The 17,552-nt window shown below is 45.8% G+C and overlaps 1 protein-coding gene across 1 annotated transcript; it reads left to right on the top strand.

Moving 5' to 3' along the window:
• The first annotated feature begins 6,980 nt into the window (after positions 1–6,980).
• LOC125511387 (uncharacterized) lies at positions 6,981–12,374 on the top strand. The gene is made up of 12 exons (XM_048676739.2): positions 6,981–7,242; positions 7,332–7,658; positions 7,814–7,957; positions 8,094–8,177; positions 8,280–8,317; positions 8,420–8,461; positions 8,654–8,701; positions 9,322–9,417; positions 10,306–10,359; positions 10,895–10,978; positions 11,766–11,899; positions 12,116–12,374. Exons 1-12 carry the CDS (start codon positions 7,094–7,096, stop codon positions 12,197–12,199), a joined length of 1,284 nt encoding a protein of 427 aa, XP_048532696.1. The 5' UTR covers positions 6,981–7,093; the 3' UTR covers positions 12,200–12,374.
• The last annotated feature ends 5,178 nt before the right edge of the window (positions 12,375–17,552 follow it).

Consider the following 17,552-nt stretch of genomic DNA (forward strand, 5'->3'; position numbering starts at 1 on the left):
GTTTCTCTTTGGTGCACTTTTAGGCTTAGATGCAGCCTTAGGTGCTTCCTTGGGCTTGGATGCAGCTCCCCCTGACCTTATGGCATCTCCCATAAGATTGGCTGCCTTGGGCGCTGGTGCAGCTGCCTCTTCTTCCTCCTCCTCTTCTACCATGATGGAGGCCTTCCCAAGCACTCTAGCCACAGTCTTCTTCACTCTCTCTTTCCTTTTCTTGCCCTCAGCTGCAACGGGCTCAATGGGAGCAGGCTTCTCAGTTGAGGCTCTAGCCTTTGACATGGGTTGCCTGCCTGCTGGCCTTTTAATTTTCAGGCCTGGCTTTGAGCCTTGAGCTGGCTCAACTCTCTTGGAGGTGGCCTCTTCCTCTGCCACATAGTCCTCATCTTCAGAATCTGAGGTTTTCTTCTTCCTTTGTCTCGTGGCAGCTTTAGGCAGGTTGCTGGGTGTGCTCCTGCTGCCATCATCTGAGGAACTTGAGGGGCTAGTGCCCTCACTCAACTGCACTTGCTGCTCTGACAAGTTTTGGCTGTCACTCTGGTCTGACATGTTGCAAACTGACTGCTGACCCTGTGAATAGATTATAGAGGAGATATAGTGGATGAGCATCACAAAATGCAGAGATTTTTGCAAAAAGAATGATCCAAAAACTTAGTTTTAGTTTCCCACTGAAATCATCTCGGATCTACCGATTTTCAAACTCGGTGATACCGAAGCAGTTTTGGAACCTAAACTAGTGAACTCGGTCAGACCGAGTCACAGTTCGGTGGCACCGAGACTGCTAGGGTTTCACTGAGTTCAAAAATCGGTCACACCGATAGTAATTCTCGGTCAGACCGAGTTTTACTTGTGCAATGGCATAAGCCAAATCGGTGGGACCGAGTTTTTCAACTCGGTGGGTCCGAGATGGTTTCGGCGGAAACCTAAACCTAGAATTTTCGAATCAAACCTAATCTATGAGCGTTTTGACTGGATAGAAGTTTATCAAACGTGGCCAGAAACAATATGATCACAATGTGCTAGGAATCAGATTGAGGAATAGCACAAAGATCAAGTCCATACCCTAGTTCGGCAGGGACTTGCTACGGCGGCGACGGCGGGGCAGAAATCCCGTTGACGGCGACGGAGACCAGCGACTAGAGGCTGCTGGCGGCGAGAAGACAATCCGGAGACCTCGGGGGCAGAGCAGGCTATTGCGCGGGCGAAGGGGTTCGGAGAAATTTCCAAATTTTGCCCGTGACTATATATAGCCCGACCCTGTCGGTGTGACCGAGTTGAACAACTCGGTGGCACCAAGATTCATAACTGCGTGCAGTTACTGAAACTCGGTGAGACCGAAAGGTTCAAATCGGTTGCACTGAGATCGAAAACCTAGATCAACTTAATGATCTCGGTAGGACCAAAAGTGGAGTATCGGTCAGACCGAGAATCATAAAGAGGTTTTGGAAGTTTAAGTCTATGACGAATCGGGGACTCTGAGCGCTCCTCACACAGAGTGGTTCGAATCTGACTTGATCAAATTTTGTGATGCAGCATGAATAGAGTTTGAGACGAGAAAAGCATAGATAGCTAGAGGAGGTTCTTAGGCATTCTTGTCCATCCACTTGGCAAAAAGAAATAAAACCGAACAATCAAAGCAACAAGTGGATGTCCTCGAATGAGTAAAATATGCAATCAGCATGCTCACACAATAAGATGGCTAATGAAATATGTGGCAAGGCATGCACAACCAATTCTAGCATCTATCAAGCAATTTGCGATGACTAGGTCATCTATATATGAGTATATTGACTTAGGAGTCAAGTGAGAACACTTGATCGTAGGTCATACTCATCGTTTAAGCTCAAGTGGGGTTACCACTTTTACATAAAGCATTGTTTTGTTCACATCTTTAGAGTTGCTTTAGCTCAAGTCTTAGAGTAAAGCTCCCCCTAGATGTGATATCCCCCCTAAGAGGGATGAACTAACCATGGGTTTTGTCGATGATGACTTCATGTAGATATTGAAGATGTGGATGCTCAATGTTGATGTAGATCTCTTGGAGCTATCCATTTGAGTGAATTGCACTTTCAATACCTACATGGGTTAGTCCCACAAGGAACAAACAAGGATATCCATAGACATAGAGTGATGCACACAAAAGATGATGTCCATGAAAACTTTTAGGTTACCTTGTCCCTTGTCTTACCAACAAGAGGGTTTGTGACTCCTTGAACTAGTGCAAGATGTGGAAGTTGATTGCACTTGTTCTTGCCAAAATGATAAGAGTGAAGTATGTTGGCGGAGTCACCCTCGAGAACTCTCTAGTTCTTCTTCTTTTGGATCCACATCATCTTGATGGGAATCCTTGGAGTTGTAGTCGTACTTGATGAAGTGGAACTTGAAGAAGTCTTGGGAATCCACTTGACTAAGGTCTTAGGAGCTTCTTCAAATGCATCAATTTCCTCTTGAAGCTTGTCCTTGCCTTTTTGCTCGTAGTCTTGTGGTGGAAGATCATCTTGAGCTTGTGTCCCCTTGAAAGAAGTATACTTCTCTTGTTGAGGGACAAACTTTGTCTTGGGGTATTGATCTTCTTCCCATTCAACTCCATTGGCATTGAACTTTCGTTCAAAACCAATACCTTGATTCTTCCGGTGCATTCCTTGCTTGCGCACAATTTCCTCGAATTGCTTACTCCCAGCAAGGCTTTTGTACACTCCTTTCTCTATAATTCCCTTCAATAAGCTATTTTCTTGCTCAAGTGTAACTTGACTAAGAGAATCATTAGTGGAATCAAGAGAACTACTAGAAGCAACAATATTGTATTTAGCATGATCATTGTTACTACTAGAGGAAGAATCTTTCTTGTTAGACTTGACTTGAGGCATGTAAGTGGATAAGAGTAAATGCTTGGCAATGTAAGAAGAACTTTTCTTGCGGAGATCATCATTGATTGCCTTTAAGAACTCATGCTCTTGCTCAAGATTGAGATTTTCAAAGCGTAGTTTCTCATGAGCTCTTAAAAGTTCTCCATGATCTTCGAAGATAGTGTCATGAGCCAACTTAAGAGTTTTTAGTTCTTTAGTTAGAGCCTCAATCTTCTCCTTATCATTGTCACTCGTTTTATCTTGATTAGCATGATTAATTGGTCTTTCATCATAGTATTAATCACTAGAGTTGTCACCAAGCAAATCATCACCTAATAAGTCATCTTCATCACTATTGAAATCAACATACTCGGGGTGTGTTACCTTAGGACCTTTGGCCATGAAGCATCTTCCAATTCCTTCATTTGGTGAGTCAAATATGTCGTAGGAGTTGGTTGACACAAGTGCTAGACCGGCAACACCTTCATCTTGAGTATCTTCGGAGTCGGAGTGATAACTTCTCTCGGAGTGGCTGTCGGAGTCGGAGCCGGATACCCATTCACCAACATGAGCTTGATGTCTTCGTCTTGTGTAGCTCCTTGATGATTTTTCCTTCCTTTCTGAATCCTTGCTTCTCCGTGAGTATCTTCGTTCATAACGATCATCTCTACTCCTTCTCTCTCTTGGTGGTGATCCTTTGCTTCTTCTTTTTGGAGAATCTTCTCTTCTCTTGTAGGGAGCCGTACACTCATTGGAGTAGTGTCCGGGTCTTCCACAATTGTAACAGTTCCGCTCTCGACTAGAAGATCTTTTGTCATTGTAGGACCTTGACTTGGAGCTTCTATCTTTGCTTCTACTCTTGTAGAACTTGTTGAATTTCTTCACCATTAAGCTCAATTCTTCATTGAAGTCTTGTTTCTCACTTGATGATGTAGGGGCTTCAAATGAGGCTTTATAGGCACCACTTGATTTGTTGTGAAGTTCCTCTTTATCCTTAAGTGACATCTCATGAGCAACAATTCTTCCAATCACCTCCGTTGGCTTGAGATCTTTGTAATTGGGCATCATTTGGATCAATGTGCACACGGTATCATATTTTCCATCCAAGGCTCTTAGGATCTTCTTGATGATGAATTTATCGGTCATCTCTTCACTTCCTAAGCCGGCAATCTCATTTGTGATGAGAGCAAGCCTAGAGTACATTTCAGCGACACCTTCACCATCCTTCATCTTGAACTTGTCAAGTTGGCTTTGAAGCACATCCAACTTGGATTCCTAGACGGAGTCGGTACCTTCGTGCATATCAATCAAAGTGTCCCAAATTTCCTTTGCATTCTCAAGGTGGCTGATTTTGTTGAATTCTTCGGGGCACAATCCGTTGAAGAGAATATCACAAGCTTGAGCATTGTATTGCAAAATCTTCAACTCATCCGCGGTAGCTTCACGGTTTGGTTCTCTCCCATCAAAGAAGTCACCTTGCAAACCAACACACACAATAGCCCAAACAGCGGGGTTATGTCCAAGAATATGCATTTTCATTTTATGCTTCCAACTAGCAAAATTAGTACCATCAAAGTAAGGACCTCTACGGTGATAATTTCCCTCGCTAGACGCCATACTCTCCTAGGTTGTGAAACCAGGGCTATGACCACCAAAAGCTATGGAGATCAAGCAAATGGAGACCAAAGCTCTGATACCACTTGTAGGATCGAAAGTATGTCTAGAGGGGGGGTGATTAGACTACTTGACCAAATAAAAACTTAACCTTTTCCCAATTTTAGTTCTTGGCAGATTTTAGCTATTTTAGGACAAGTCAAGCAATCATCACACAATTCAAGCAAGCATGCAAAGAGTATATTGGCAGCGGAAAGTAAAGCATGCAACTTGCAAGAATATAAAGGGAAGGGTTTGGAGAATTCAAACGCTATTGGAGACACGGATGTTTTTCCCGTGGTTCGGATAGGTGGTGCTATCCTACATCCACGTTGATGGAGACTTCAACCCACGAAGGGTAACGGTTGCGCGAGTCCACACAGGGCTCCACCCAAGGGCAACGGTTGCGCGAGTCCACGAAGGGCTCCACCCACGAAGGGTCCACGAAGAAGCAACCACCCACAAAGGGTCCACGAAGAAGCAACCTTGTCTATCCCACCATGGCCATCGCCCACGAAGGACTTGCCTCACTAGCGGTAGATCTTCACGAAGTAGGCGATCTCCTTGCCCTTACAAACTCCTTGGTTCACTCCACAATCTTGTCGGAGGCTCCCAAGTGACACCTAGCCAATCTAGGAGACACCACTCTCCAAGAAGTAACAAATGGTGTGTAGGTAATGAACTCCTTGCTCTTGTGCTTCAAATGATAGTCTCCCCAACACTCAACTCTCTCTCATAGGATTTGGATTTGGTGGAAAGAAGATTTGAGTGAAAAGCAACTTGGAAAGGCTAGAGATCAAGATTCATATGGTAGGAATGGAATGTCTTGGTCTCAACACATGAGTAGGTGGTTCTCTCTCAGAACATATGAGTTGGAATGATGTGTGTGTTCTGATGGCTCTCTCACTGAATGAGAAAGAGGTGGAGGGGTATATATAGCCTCCACACAAAATCCAACCGTTACACACAATTTACCAATCTCGGTGGGACCGAATCAGAAAACTCGGTCTGACCGAAATAGTAAACCTAGTGACCGTTAGGAATTTCGGTGGGACTGACATGCAACTCGGTAGGACCGATTCGGTTAGGGTTTGGGCATAACGTAATCTCGGTGAGACCGATTACACAAACTCGGTGAGTCCGAGTTTGGTAATTAGCTAACCAGAGAGTTGGTCAGGCAAACTCGGTGGGACTAATTTGCTCTTTCGGTGAGACCGAGTGGAACTCGGTGAGACCGAAAAGTTACAAAGGGGAAACACTGAGTTTACATTGCAATCTCGGTGGGACCGATTCGCTCTTTCGGTGGGACCGAAAAGTTACGAAAGGGAAACAGAGAGTTTGCAACCCCATCTCGGTGGGACCGAGATCCTTATCGGTAGAACCGGATTGCTAGGGTTTGGCAGTGGCTAATGACAAGTGAAACTCGGTGGCACCGGATAGGAAGAATCGGTAGGACCGAGTTTGGCTTAGAGTTTTGGTCATATGTGGATATGGGAAAGTAGTTGAGGATTTTGGAGCGTATCACTAAGCACATGAAGCAAGAGGCTCATTAAGCAACACCTCATCCCTCCTTAATAGTATTGGCTTTTCCTATGGACTCAATGTGATCTTGGATCACTAAAATATAAAATGAAGAGTCTTGAGGTTTTGAGCTTGAGCCAATCCATTGTCCTTAGCATTTTCAGGGTTCCACTTTCACATCCATGCCATGCCAATCATTGAGCTTTCCTGAAATAATTATCTTGGAATAGTATTAGCTCAATGAGCTATATGTTGTTATGAATTACCAAAACCACCTAGGGATAGTTGCACTTTCACTAACACACTGAATTTATCTTTGAACAATGGAATTAGCTCATCTTCCAAGTAACATTCTAGCTCAGATTTCATCCTAAAAGATGTTTGCCATTTTTGAGCAACACATTCATTGAAGAGTGACATAAGGAATGAAGCTTGCAAAGAAGAGAATGAGCAAGATGGTTGTCCATGATCATCATCACTCTCAAGATTGTAATCCTCGAATACGCTTATTGTAGTATTTTGACAGGGATGACGGGTTTCGGGTTTAGGAATGGTTGAAACGGGTTTGAACCCGCGAAACGTGTTGGGTTTTATACTTTACCTAACAATAGCCTTGCGGGACTAAAAAGACGCCCATCCCCGTCCCCTAATCGGGTAAAAACCCGCGAGGGCGCGGGTTTCGGGGCCCATTGCCATCTTGAGTCAGGAGCACATCACATGGGACACGTGTTGTGCGAGCGAGGCAGCGGACGTAGCCAACGAATGGGTGGGGTGGCATAGGACACCTGGCCACCTGGTGGGGTGGGGTGGCCGGTTGGGTGGTGGCGTTGGGATGTTTTCAGAAAAGTAGAGGGACGTTTTCAAAAAAATGCACAGCGGTTTGGGCGGGGTGGGGCGGGGTGGGGTGGGGTGGGGTGGTGGCGTTGGGGCTAGGTGGAGTCCGGTGGTGAGGCTGCCTCCTCTACATATTTCCCCCCTCTCCTGTTTCCATCTAAAACAAACAAATTCTGTCTGCTCGCTCCCCCCAAATCCCCAGCCCGCCGCTGTCCTGTCAACCTCGCCGGCACCGTGGTCGATCGATGGGGGACTCCGTCGATGTCATCCCCGATTGGGTGGGCGACTTGGGCGAGTCCGTCGGCCCCGTCGACTACGGCTGCGTGCGCCGGTGCCGTCACCGCCGCCTCGCCACCTACCTCTGGCTCCACGGCTTCCGCGACGCCCTGCGAGGGTACGTGCATCCCCACCCCCTCCGTCCTCCTAAACTGCTTCGCTCGCTCACCGGCGGCCGCCATTGCCCAATCAATCAATCACCCGCAGGCTGCTCAACGAGACGGACGCGTACATGAGCGTCATCCACCTGTCGCGACTGGTGCAGCAGGGGCTGTGGGACGACGCCGTCGCCTACGTCTCCCGCTTCCTGCGCCCGGTCACGCATCCGCAGAGCGACGAGGCACAGGTGCTCCTCCACTTCCTCATGCACCACGCCGCCTTCGCCAGCATGGTCGCCGGCGTGCCCGACCGCAACCTCAAGTACTTCAACCACAAGTACAACACACGGTACCTCAAGCACGACAACTCCGTCTCCTTCGACTGCCTTAGGATCCGCTCCATCGTCCTCTCCATTCTCCATTCGGAGCAAGTCAGGTAGCACTAGCTAGACGATCACATCTTCAGTTCATGTCTGCCTGTCTGTCGATTACTGCAATTTTCAAGCCATCTTCAGTTCCTATCCAAAATTTTCATCTTTACATCTTCTCAACTTTAATACTGTACTGTTACACACATATATGTGCAAGCAGATCCTCGCTGGACTGGGAGCGCGTTCGTTGCAAGGCGTCTCAAATCGTCCAACACTTGGCTTATAAGGCTCCAGAGTTGAGAAACGTGGTCCTATTGCCGGGCGGCCCGATGATGCCGCATGATGTGCTTCCCATCGGATTCAGGTGATTCCGGCTCCATACTCTATCAGTTTGGTCGCCCATGTTCACTTGATACATTCCATTCTTGGAAATGTGTAAAACTTGGCTGTCGATTTCACTGTAACTCACTTTGATTGCCCTGCAATCTTGCTTGGCCTAGGTACCGTCGGAGGCGTCATGTGAAGGAACAAGACCTGCCAGGACCTAAAACACTGGCCAAGATCTACCTTAGGACCAAAAAGGGGTAAAAATATGATCTTGAAACATGGCAAATTCAAGGCGTCCCTCGATTCTGTTCTTGCTGGCTCTTTCTTGACCAACTCAGCACATGTTCCATGTTTTGCAGGCTGCGTTCGTCGACCTGTAGTCGCAAGTTAAATAGTGGTACAATGCCCTATTTACAAGCATCTTATGATTAAGCAATGTACTTCCGTGTAGATTCTAAATCTGAATGCTAAAAGCCATCGTTACTGTTTTTGGTGGCAGGATTGACAGAGAAGACAAGGAAGTGGTTTGTAGATCTTATTGGTAAAACTAGCCTCTGCCCTTGTGTCCTTGTCTTGTTTACTTTGCACTTTGCACATCTATTACTGTGCTCGACTTACTGTCAATCCAGATATATTTGGCAGCAAGCTGTGAGGCCCTTTTATTTTTACTGGTTCACTCTTTTGATTGGATCATGTATATGCATATAAACTGTTCAACTTGTGTCATCTTCAGATGAAAGTTTGCAAGCTGGTCTGGAACTTCAATCAAGTGGGAAGGAAGGTAACCTTAGCTCACCCATCTCATTTGTCGTTGTCCCTACTTATTATATGGGGTCTCCACTACCCATCTAATTTGTTAATCCTTTTGGGCTATGTTTGCACAGCATTTCCCAAACCAATTTGAGCAGTCCCTTCTCTTTCAATTTCACAATTTTAGCTAATGATTTGGAGACCGTAGCCCTATTAGTTATGTGCACATGCCTCATTTGCATGTTTGAACCAGGTCTTTGTTCTTGCTTCACCAATTTTATTAGTATCATCTTTCAGTCATTTTTTTGATTGTTTGTTGCTTTTAAAGTGCTCCACTAGGTTATACTTTGGATAGTCCTGTATTGTGCCTCTACTAGTTTATGGCCATTAGTACCTCAGCCAATTGTTTTGTTCTCATGCAAATTACCAACTCTTTACTTGTAGAAGTTATCTTTGAAGTATCTGTAGTAAAAACACATTGTCCTTTGATTTTTCAAATCTGTCATTCTTTCGTTGGTTGCTCCGCATTCTTTGTTTGTTTGATGTGCACATAATTCAGAACTGCATTCTCTGTCGGTCTTGATGATGTTGTTTGCATTATATCAGTGCTTGGCTGCTTGCTGCCATTTTTAACCGTTTAACTGGTTGCAGGTGTTCCTGGTCTTACAGCCTCGTACACCATGTCGAATACCTCGACAGATCTTACTAAAAACTCTGGGTCTGGGACCTCTTCATTGACAAATTCAGGTATGTTGGTTTATCACCCTTGTTCATTCCCCAACCAGGACGAACTTCCATCATCTTGGGTGCAGACCTTACACTATAGCAGCAGGGTATGTTTGCTGTTAGAAATCACCAAATGTATGCATGAAGGGGTTATATTCATTATTGATGATAATACCCTCTCCATTCACTATTAGAATATGTTTTTAACTTTTTTCTAACTGGGATGTATGTAGACATGTTATAGTGGGTTTGTTCACTCATTTCAATCCGTATGTAGTCCATATTGAAATATCTATAACATCTTATAATAGTGAGCGAAGGGAGTATTTAATTTAGTGACGATATGCAGTGGTTGAGATATCTCAACAATTATCCATCAATATATATATTGCTGAGGTAATAATGGCCATAACCTAGTTGAGACTAGCCACAATAATGAGGAGGTGTGTTTTTGGAATTCGTAAATATATCTTATATGTGACAGATAATAGCCAACGTTCTTGTTTTTTATATTGTCCAGTGTTAGAGGAAGCACATTATAATTTAAGGCACTTAGTTTTACTTGATATAGTTCACATGGGCCTCACAATGTATAATACCAGGCCGTGTCTGTGCTGTGTGCCTATTGCCATGTAAAACCATGTCGTGCAACAGTTTGTTTCACTACTTACCTTCTCATTCCTATGCACATTGTTTTCCCCTGACTATAGCATCTACTTTAAAAGATCTGCAGTGGAAAGTTTTTTCCCTTGAGTTGTTCAATCTATCATTTATTAATGGATTGCTTCTCTTTCTGTTTTAGCTACATTATAATTCTTAATAACACTTACCATAAGGCTCGTGTTATTTTTTTGCCCTTTATGAATGCATGTTTACCTGCTGCCTTTACTACTGCTGGATCTGTTGCAGGTGCTCCAGGTTCGCAGACTATGTCCACATTGACAGTTCCTGCTAAAATATCTGGTATCTCAACTGTGAGAATTGCATGCAATATTTTTTTCAAACTTTGACAAACTTCCACCTTGTTAGTTAACCGCTGATTTTTTTTCATTATCATAGTGTATCAAATGTACTCATGAGCTATATGCATCATCATAATGATATTTTCTTTGTTGATGGCATGCAGTTGTTCTTATGTTCCAAAAATCTGTTAACCAATTCCAGTTTATAACCTATGTGCCTGTAACCATTGGCATGTCTTCATTATATCGCATTACTTACTAATTTATTGTTTGATTCATGGTCCCAACACTAATAGTTGATTTATTGTTTTGTTCATATGCACATTGTCTGCCCATAGTTACAGAAGTTACTCTTTAGTATCCTACATCAGGGAACAATTCCCCCCCTTAAGCTTTTCATTGCCAATATTTTAATTTTCCATTCACATATTGTACCTGTCTTATGCAACAACACCATCATGCTTTGATGGTGTTCATTACACTACCTTAAGCACCTGTACCTGCTGCATTTCTAATTGCTGAACTCGTTGCTGCAGGTGCTCCTGTTGCTGCAGTCTCACAGACTGTTAATTTTTCAAGCCATGCTGAAAACTCTGGGATCTCGGCAGTGAAAAATGCAGGTAAATTGTTGAACAGTGTCAGCTGTTTCTGTATCAGGGTGAAAATCATCTGCTCAATTCATACCTAATATTGTTAGTTGCGAGCATACCAAATGTATAGTCAAGTAGATGCATGCATCACTGATAATATTTATTATGTAATAAGCCATGTTTCAGTTTCATTTGTTCTGTCATAGAACTGGCTGTGCTGCTTTCTGCTGTCGTTTTACCACTTTGTTCCTTTGTAAATTATTACCTTTTGAACGATGTGGAAGACATTGTTTTGTCTATCAAGTACTCTCTCTGTCCCGTAATATAAGAGCGTTTTTGACACCATACTAGTGTAAAAAGCACTCTTATATTATGGACGGAGGGAGTATCTGTTAGCTGTTTTGGTTGTTTTGCTTATATTATATTGCGTTCATGGTACTTCCAGGGCTAAATTTGGATGGGAGGGGCTAATTTTTCTTTCATGTTTATACTGCATCACAATACTTGAAGCAGTCATTTTTTAACACTATATATAGGTCCTGCTCAAAAAAATAAAATAAACGTTCCTCATCAGAAGAGAGTAATGAAAGTGAATAAGTTGAGATTCTTGGGTGCACAAGCTTCTTTCTTCACCTTGGATCCTTGTAAAAGTTGAGCCAAGGCATGTTATGCCATGGTGTTAGTTACTACTCCCTCCGTAAACTAATGTAAGAGCATTTAGATCACTACTTTAGTGTTCTATAAACGCTCTTATATTAGTTTACAGAGGGAATACATAATTCAGTGATCCTTAAGAGTATTATTAATTCTTGGGCAGGCACAAGTAAGGTTGTGAGTTTGAAAATCTCCAACCTCAGAAAGCATCAAAGGACAGAAGAAGCAACTTTCGAGCAAGGTCCTCATCCAAAAATGCAACGGACATGTGGGGGGGCTTTTGGTGAAGCATGTCTGGTAAGAAACCAGGTTTCATTTCCTTACTTCTTATCCACGCTGATATAACATTCCGCAATGGATCATTGCAGTTCTTAGTGTCCCTTTCTTGTATATATATGAAGTAAGCTGGACAGTCTTGGCACAGCACTATATAGTTAGTATGCATCATCTGGCAAGGTGTACTACTGTCTTGCGCACTATTAACCGGTGACATACACTTGTGTGGGAGTGCAGGCGTCAGTGACTAAGGCTGGAGCTGGCTCGCGCGGTACTGTCCTGGAACTGGAAGGTCCTAAGCAAGAAGTTGAGCACGCCTAGCTTCTGGACTTGTGATTCAAGAGACGGTTTTCTGATGAAACAAGATGCTGCTGGAACAAAAGGAAAAAAATAAATCTGGTGCTGCTTGTACTGCACTCTGTTTCTGTGACCTAGAATCTATGTTACGTTATGATGGTGCAACTGTTTTTATGAGTTTCTAATATCCGCTTGTGTATGAGCTGCTTGGCTTTGGCATGTTCTTTTCTTTTAAAAAACAGAGGCAAAAGATCAGTCTCATCCATTAACAAACGCATGGGGAATTGAAAGTCGTCACAACCAACAAATGGCACTTGGACTTAAGACAAATCTCACCTCCAAATCCTTCCTTATAGTGAAACGCCATTTGGAGAAAAGGTGTGCTACCACCCCTACCGACTCTTTTGTAGTACAATTAGGCCAGCCTCACCTTTCTAAACAGTCGACCGTCCAAACTCTATTTTGAATGGCTAGTCACACAAACCTTCATTTTGGATCGCTAGTCGCACAAATAATTGGATTTCAAACCCTCGTGGACTTGACACTTCATTTTGGATCGCTAGTCGCACAAAGAATTGGATTTCAAACCCTCGTGGACTTGACACGGCAGATGTCCTAGCGGAAGGATTTAGTCGTGAAGCCATCACAACTAGGTTAGCTTAAAGGGGTTAAACGGGACAAATGACACATCGAATTATATTGGTTTGGCCCCTTACGGTGAAGGTAAAGGCCTACTCCAGTTTGGGATTGTATTGCTTGGGTTTCGATTACCTGGGAGCGAATACGCTTGACCTAGTTCTCGACCTCTTGTTTCTTGCCTTGAACCGCCGCCAGGTCGTCCCTTTATATACACAGGTAGACGCCCAACGGCTCATAGAGTCCCGGCCGGCTCATACACAACGTGTCCGTCTCGGTGACTAACTACACTTGCCTTACAAAATAAGTTATACACATATGGCGGTTCACCCTCTTGGGCCTCAAGTTGCCTCTGGGTCTTGGGCCATCATCGGGCTTTGTATGATCCGCCATCTTCTTTGATAAGTCGCCAGTGGTATGACCCGGCCCCTCCTGAGCGGTTCATACCCAGTAGTTATATCTCCAACATTATGCCCCAGGTTGATTGGAACTTGTTCATATCAATCTTCTGTCTTGTCAAAATCTTGCATCACTTGTGGATAAACCTTGATGTGACCCGCCATGACATCAGCTCACAAAATTCATAAACCGCCATGATGTCATTTCGCATTAATCCCGCACGAAACCCCAAACATCTTAATTGATCCTTATCTTAATAAATATCCTGAAAACCGAGGCGTCCATATAGCCACATGATGGTTTCAGCCTCCTCGATTCTCGCACATGCCTTGTATGCACTGTCGTGGTTCTAAGTCTGACAGTAGAATGGGGGCTAGGAATGTAGAGGCAAGATCCTAGCTATGAAAGAGTTGTACACGCAAGATTTACGAGTTCAGTCCCTTCTCAGAGGAAGTAATAGCCCTACGTCTCGGAGCCCGGAGGCGGTCGACTGGATTATGAGCGTGCGTGTTACAGGGGGTGCGAACCCTTGTCCCAGAGGAGGGGGGTGGCTTATATAGAGTGCGCCAGGACCCCAGCTCCCCTCCGTTACATAGGATTCAATGTACATAAAGAGGTGGCGTTATAGGTAACGCCTGTATTGAAGTGCTACAAATGATCATTAAATATATGAGTAAATATCCGACTGTTGCTGTGTAGAGTGGCTTTAGGTCTTCTTATATGCCGAGTGGTTTCATGGTCGAGTGACCTGAATAAAGAGAGGTCTCCGAGTGGATGGTAGGTCGAGTGGACTTCACTCGACACCTTTGCTAGATCCCTTCTTCTGATTCTTGAACTTCTTTGTTCTTAGGACAAGGACCTTAGGTAGGACGTATAGGTCAGGCCTATTACCCTACCCCAGGTTTGTGTCCCCATCATTAGCCCCCGAATGGATCGAGGTTTGAGTGAAAAAGAAGGATGGAGTTGATCTTGCTTTTGCTCTTGCTTTTATCTCCCGGTGGATGCCAGTTGTTAGAACTTCAGCTTCGTTTCAATCGCCTTGATCGATTCAGGAATTGCCGACTGGTTTATAAAATGACATCCGTCGAGTGACATCTCCGACATGAAATCTTTGGCGTGATCGTTTGTACAGGATCTCGGATTTCACGGGATTCGAAATTTTGGTCGAATCGCGCCAGGCGGAGCGCTCCACGGTTAGTGGAGTGGATAAATAGGATGTTTCGATTTCCGCGCCACCTTTTTCGCCATGTATCCCGTGCGCGACTGTTGGGGAGATTTGACAGGATCGCTCGGGCCCATGCGTCAGCCACTCGAAAGCAGGCCTTTAAAAGCGACGAGGCCGAGGTATTTGCACTGTGTGCGTCCATTCCCCTTCTTCTTCCCCTCGCATCTCCACTCCGTCCAGCCCAACCACTCTCGACGCCGCTGCTCCGCCGCTATGGGGAAGGACAAAACGGCGGCGCTAGAGCGTGCGAAGAAGGCGACGGGGGCGGCGAAGAACAAGAAGATGAATCGGGGGTCTTCATCGCGCTTGGGGCTGCCGTCGGGTTGGATCCAAGGAGACTGGATCCGATCTTCGCTTGGATGATATGGCCGAGTTAGGGCTGATCGTCCATAAATCTGCGCGTCTGCCGAGGGGAGAAACGGAGCCGTAGCCGCGACCGGGTGAGTGTGTTCTGCTTGCCACTCATGTCGACCGCGGCTTCTCGCTTCCACCACATCCCTTCTTTCGAGGTTTCCTGAATTTCTTTGGTGCCCAACTCCACCATTTTACTCCCAATACCATCACATATCTCGCTGCATTCGTCTCCATGTGTGAGAATTTCTTGGGGTGCCGACCGCATTGGGGTCTTTTTAAGTACATCTTTACCATCCGATCCCAAACTGTGAAAAAAGCAAACTCGAACGACGAGAAGACTCACGTTATCTAGATGTGTGGGGGCCTGGGCATTCAGAAGAGGAAGAGGAGTTCTTTTCCCCCGATGACTCTTCCGGAGTCGGTCAGGGGCTGGTAGTCGACATGGTTCTATTGCCAGGATATCGAGACCCCAGGCCAGTCGACCGGGCTCCCCCCTTTCTCTTTTGACCGTGTTCAAACTCCATCTTCATTGAAAGTGACTGCTGCGGAGAAGGCAGAGACAGGCATGCTAGTCGAGAGAGTAGTCCAACTGGTCAACCAAGGTGTCACTGGTATTGACCTGCTCGAGGTGTTCCTCACTCGGCGGATCCAACCTCTCCAAGCTCGTGACCACTCCATGTGGATGTACTCTGGGGCCGGTGACACTGCTCGGGTTCATCCGGAGGAGGTGGAGGCCAAAACAGTGGCCGAGTGGTTGATGGGTATCACCGGAAACAAGGACAACCCCAGGGGTGCTAGGAGAGTCGTCCCTTTCAGCAACAGCAACCTGCCAGACAAGGTCTGGTCACCATAACTGAGTTTGTGAACGTACTTTCTGACTGATTGTTGATCCGACTGACTTATGATCGATCCATTGTTTTGCAGATCTACACGGAGATGTATTCAATGCCCAATGGTGAACAAGCTTTGGAGCAAGATCAAGAGGGCGAGGACAGTGCCGAGGAGAGCAGCGAGTGGGAGTCCCCAGCTGACGATGATGAAGACGAGAGCGATGAGTCGGACGATGAGGAAGTGGCCGACTCACCGCCTCGTTTTGAGCATCGATCCAAGCTGCGCCATGATCCTGCGAGCAAGCGCGAAAAAGCTGTGGCATCGAATTCTCCACCTCACAAGCGCGCTCGGTCCTCGACTCCAGAACTGACTGAGAAGGTCACCAAGCAGCCCAAAATTAATCCTTTGAAGACTCGGAAGACCTTGCCTAGAATCAAGATGGACGTCCCTGTTGCCTCTGGGTAAACGTTCTTCTCGTATTTTCTTGTTCCGACCGATTTCCTTGTTCTGACCGAGTGGATGATGAACCTGTATAGCCCGACCTCTGCTGCGACTGATATGGATATTGACAAGGCTCCGGCCGACGAGGAAGCTGACGACGCCATTATCTCCAAAGCCATTAAGTCTGCCCGATTCGAATTCATTAGGTCGACTGGATGGTTTGTTAGTTATCCTTATGGCTTTCTCTGTTTATTGCAGTTCCACGAGACGTTGTTGTGCTCGTGGACGATGAAGAAGAAGTACCGCTGAGAGGGAGGAGGAAGAAGGATAAGGAACTGGGCGGGAAGGCGCCTGAAGCCCAGGTTCTTCGGTCGACTGTGACGCCTGGGACGACGGTCGAGCGATCGGCAGATCCGGCTCGAACCACCGTCACCTTCGCTGTTCCTCTGTCGACTGGTTGCCTCTGAGGATCAGCTGCTCAGACTTCTGCTGCGCCGATACAACTCTCTGCTTCAGATCCGGCGGCTGCTTCGATTGCTCTGCCTTCATCACTTTTTACTGCATATCAAACTCCGAACGATCCACCGACTGCTACCAATGAAGCTCTTCTTCAGTTGAATCTTGTGATGGGGCAAATGAAAATGGTGCATGAGGCTAGTCAGGTAGCCTTCAGCGCCGGAGCTACTCTGCAAGCCAATGTCCAGATTAGTTGATTTCCGATCGACCGTATTTCTTGTCTGATCACCCACTGGGATGTGGCTGTTTTGAAATTGTATGTTTCTTTGCGTCGATTCAACTCGAACTGGGAAGGCCACGCCGAGTGGAACCAAAACCAGTGGGGGCACGCTGAGTGCACCCAGTGGGTGTAGTCCCTGAGACCATAGTTGGCTGCGGGCAGTCGACTGTGGTCTGAGAATCTGAATCAGTGGGGGCATGCTGAGTGCATCCACTGGGTGTAGTCCCCGAGACCATAGTTGGCTGCGGGCAGTTGACTGTGGTCTGAGAATAGGAACTTTTCTCTCTTTTTTTTGCAACTCGAACTGGGCAGGCCACGCCGAGTGGAACCAAAACCAGTGGGGGCACGCTGAGTGCACCCACTGGGTGTAGTCTCCGAGACCATAGTTGGCTGCGGGCAGTCGACTGTGGTCTGAGAATCTGAATCAGTGGGGGCACGCTAAGTGCACCCATTGGGTGTAGTCCCCGAGACTGCCATTGAATGTTTGATTCGGTGGTAGTCTTAGAGTAGCTATCATTGTGATGTCTTTTTATCTCTGTCGACTGATATGGATTTAACTGCAGAAATCTTGTGATCTTGGGGCTCAGCTTTCTGCAATGAACAAATAGCAAATCAGCCTCAACCTTGATCTGGAATTGGCCAAGAAGAATCTCAAGACCGCTCGTGACGAAGTAGCTGCCATGGGAGGTAACCAATCGCTAACTGTATATCCCACTGCTGGCACTTTTCCTTTCCATTTTTGAACCGAGTGACTC

The sequence above is a fragment of the Triticum urartu genome, chromosome 5A (genome assembly GCF_056163025.1).
Source record: "Triticum urartu cultivar PI428250 chromosome 5A, HENAU_Tu73, whole genome shotgun sequence".
NCBI classification, from domain to species: Eukaryota; Viridiplantae; Streptophyta; class Magnoliopsida; order Poales; family Poaceae; genus Triticum; species Triticum urartu.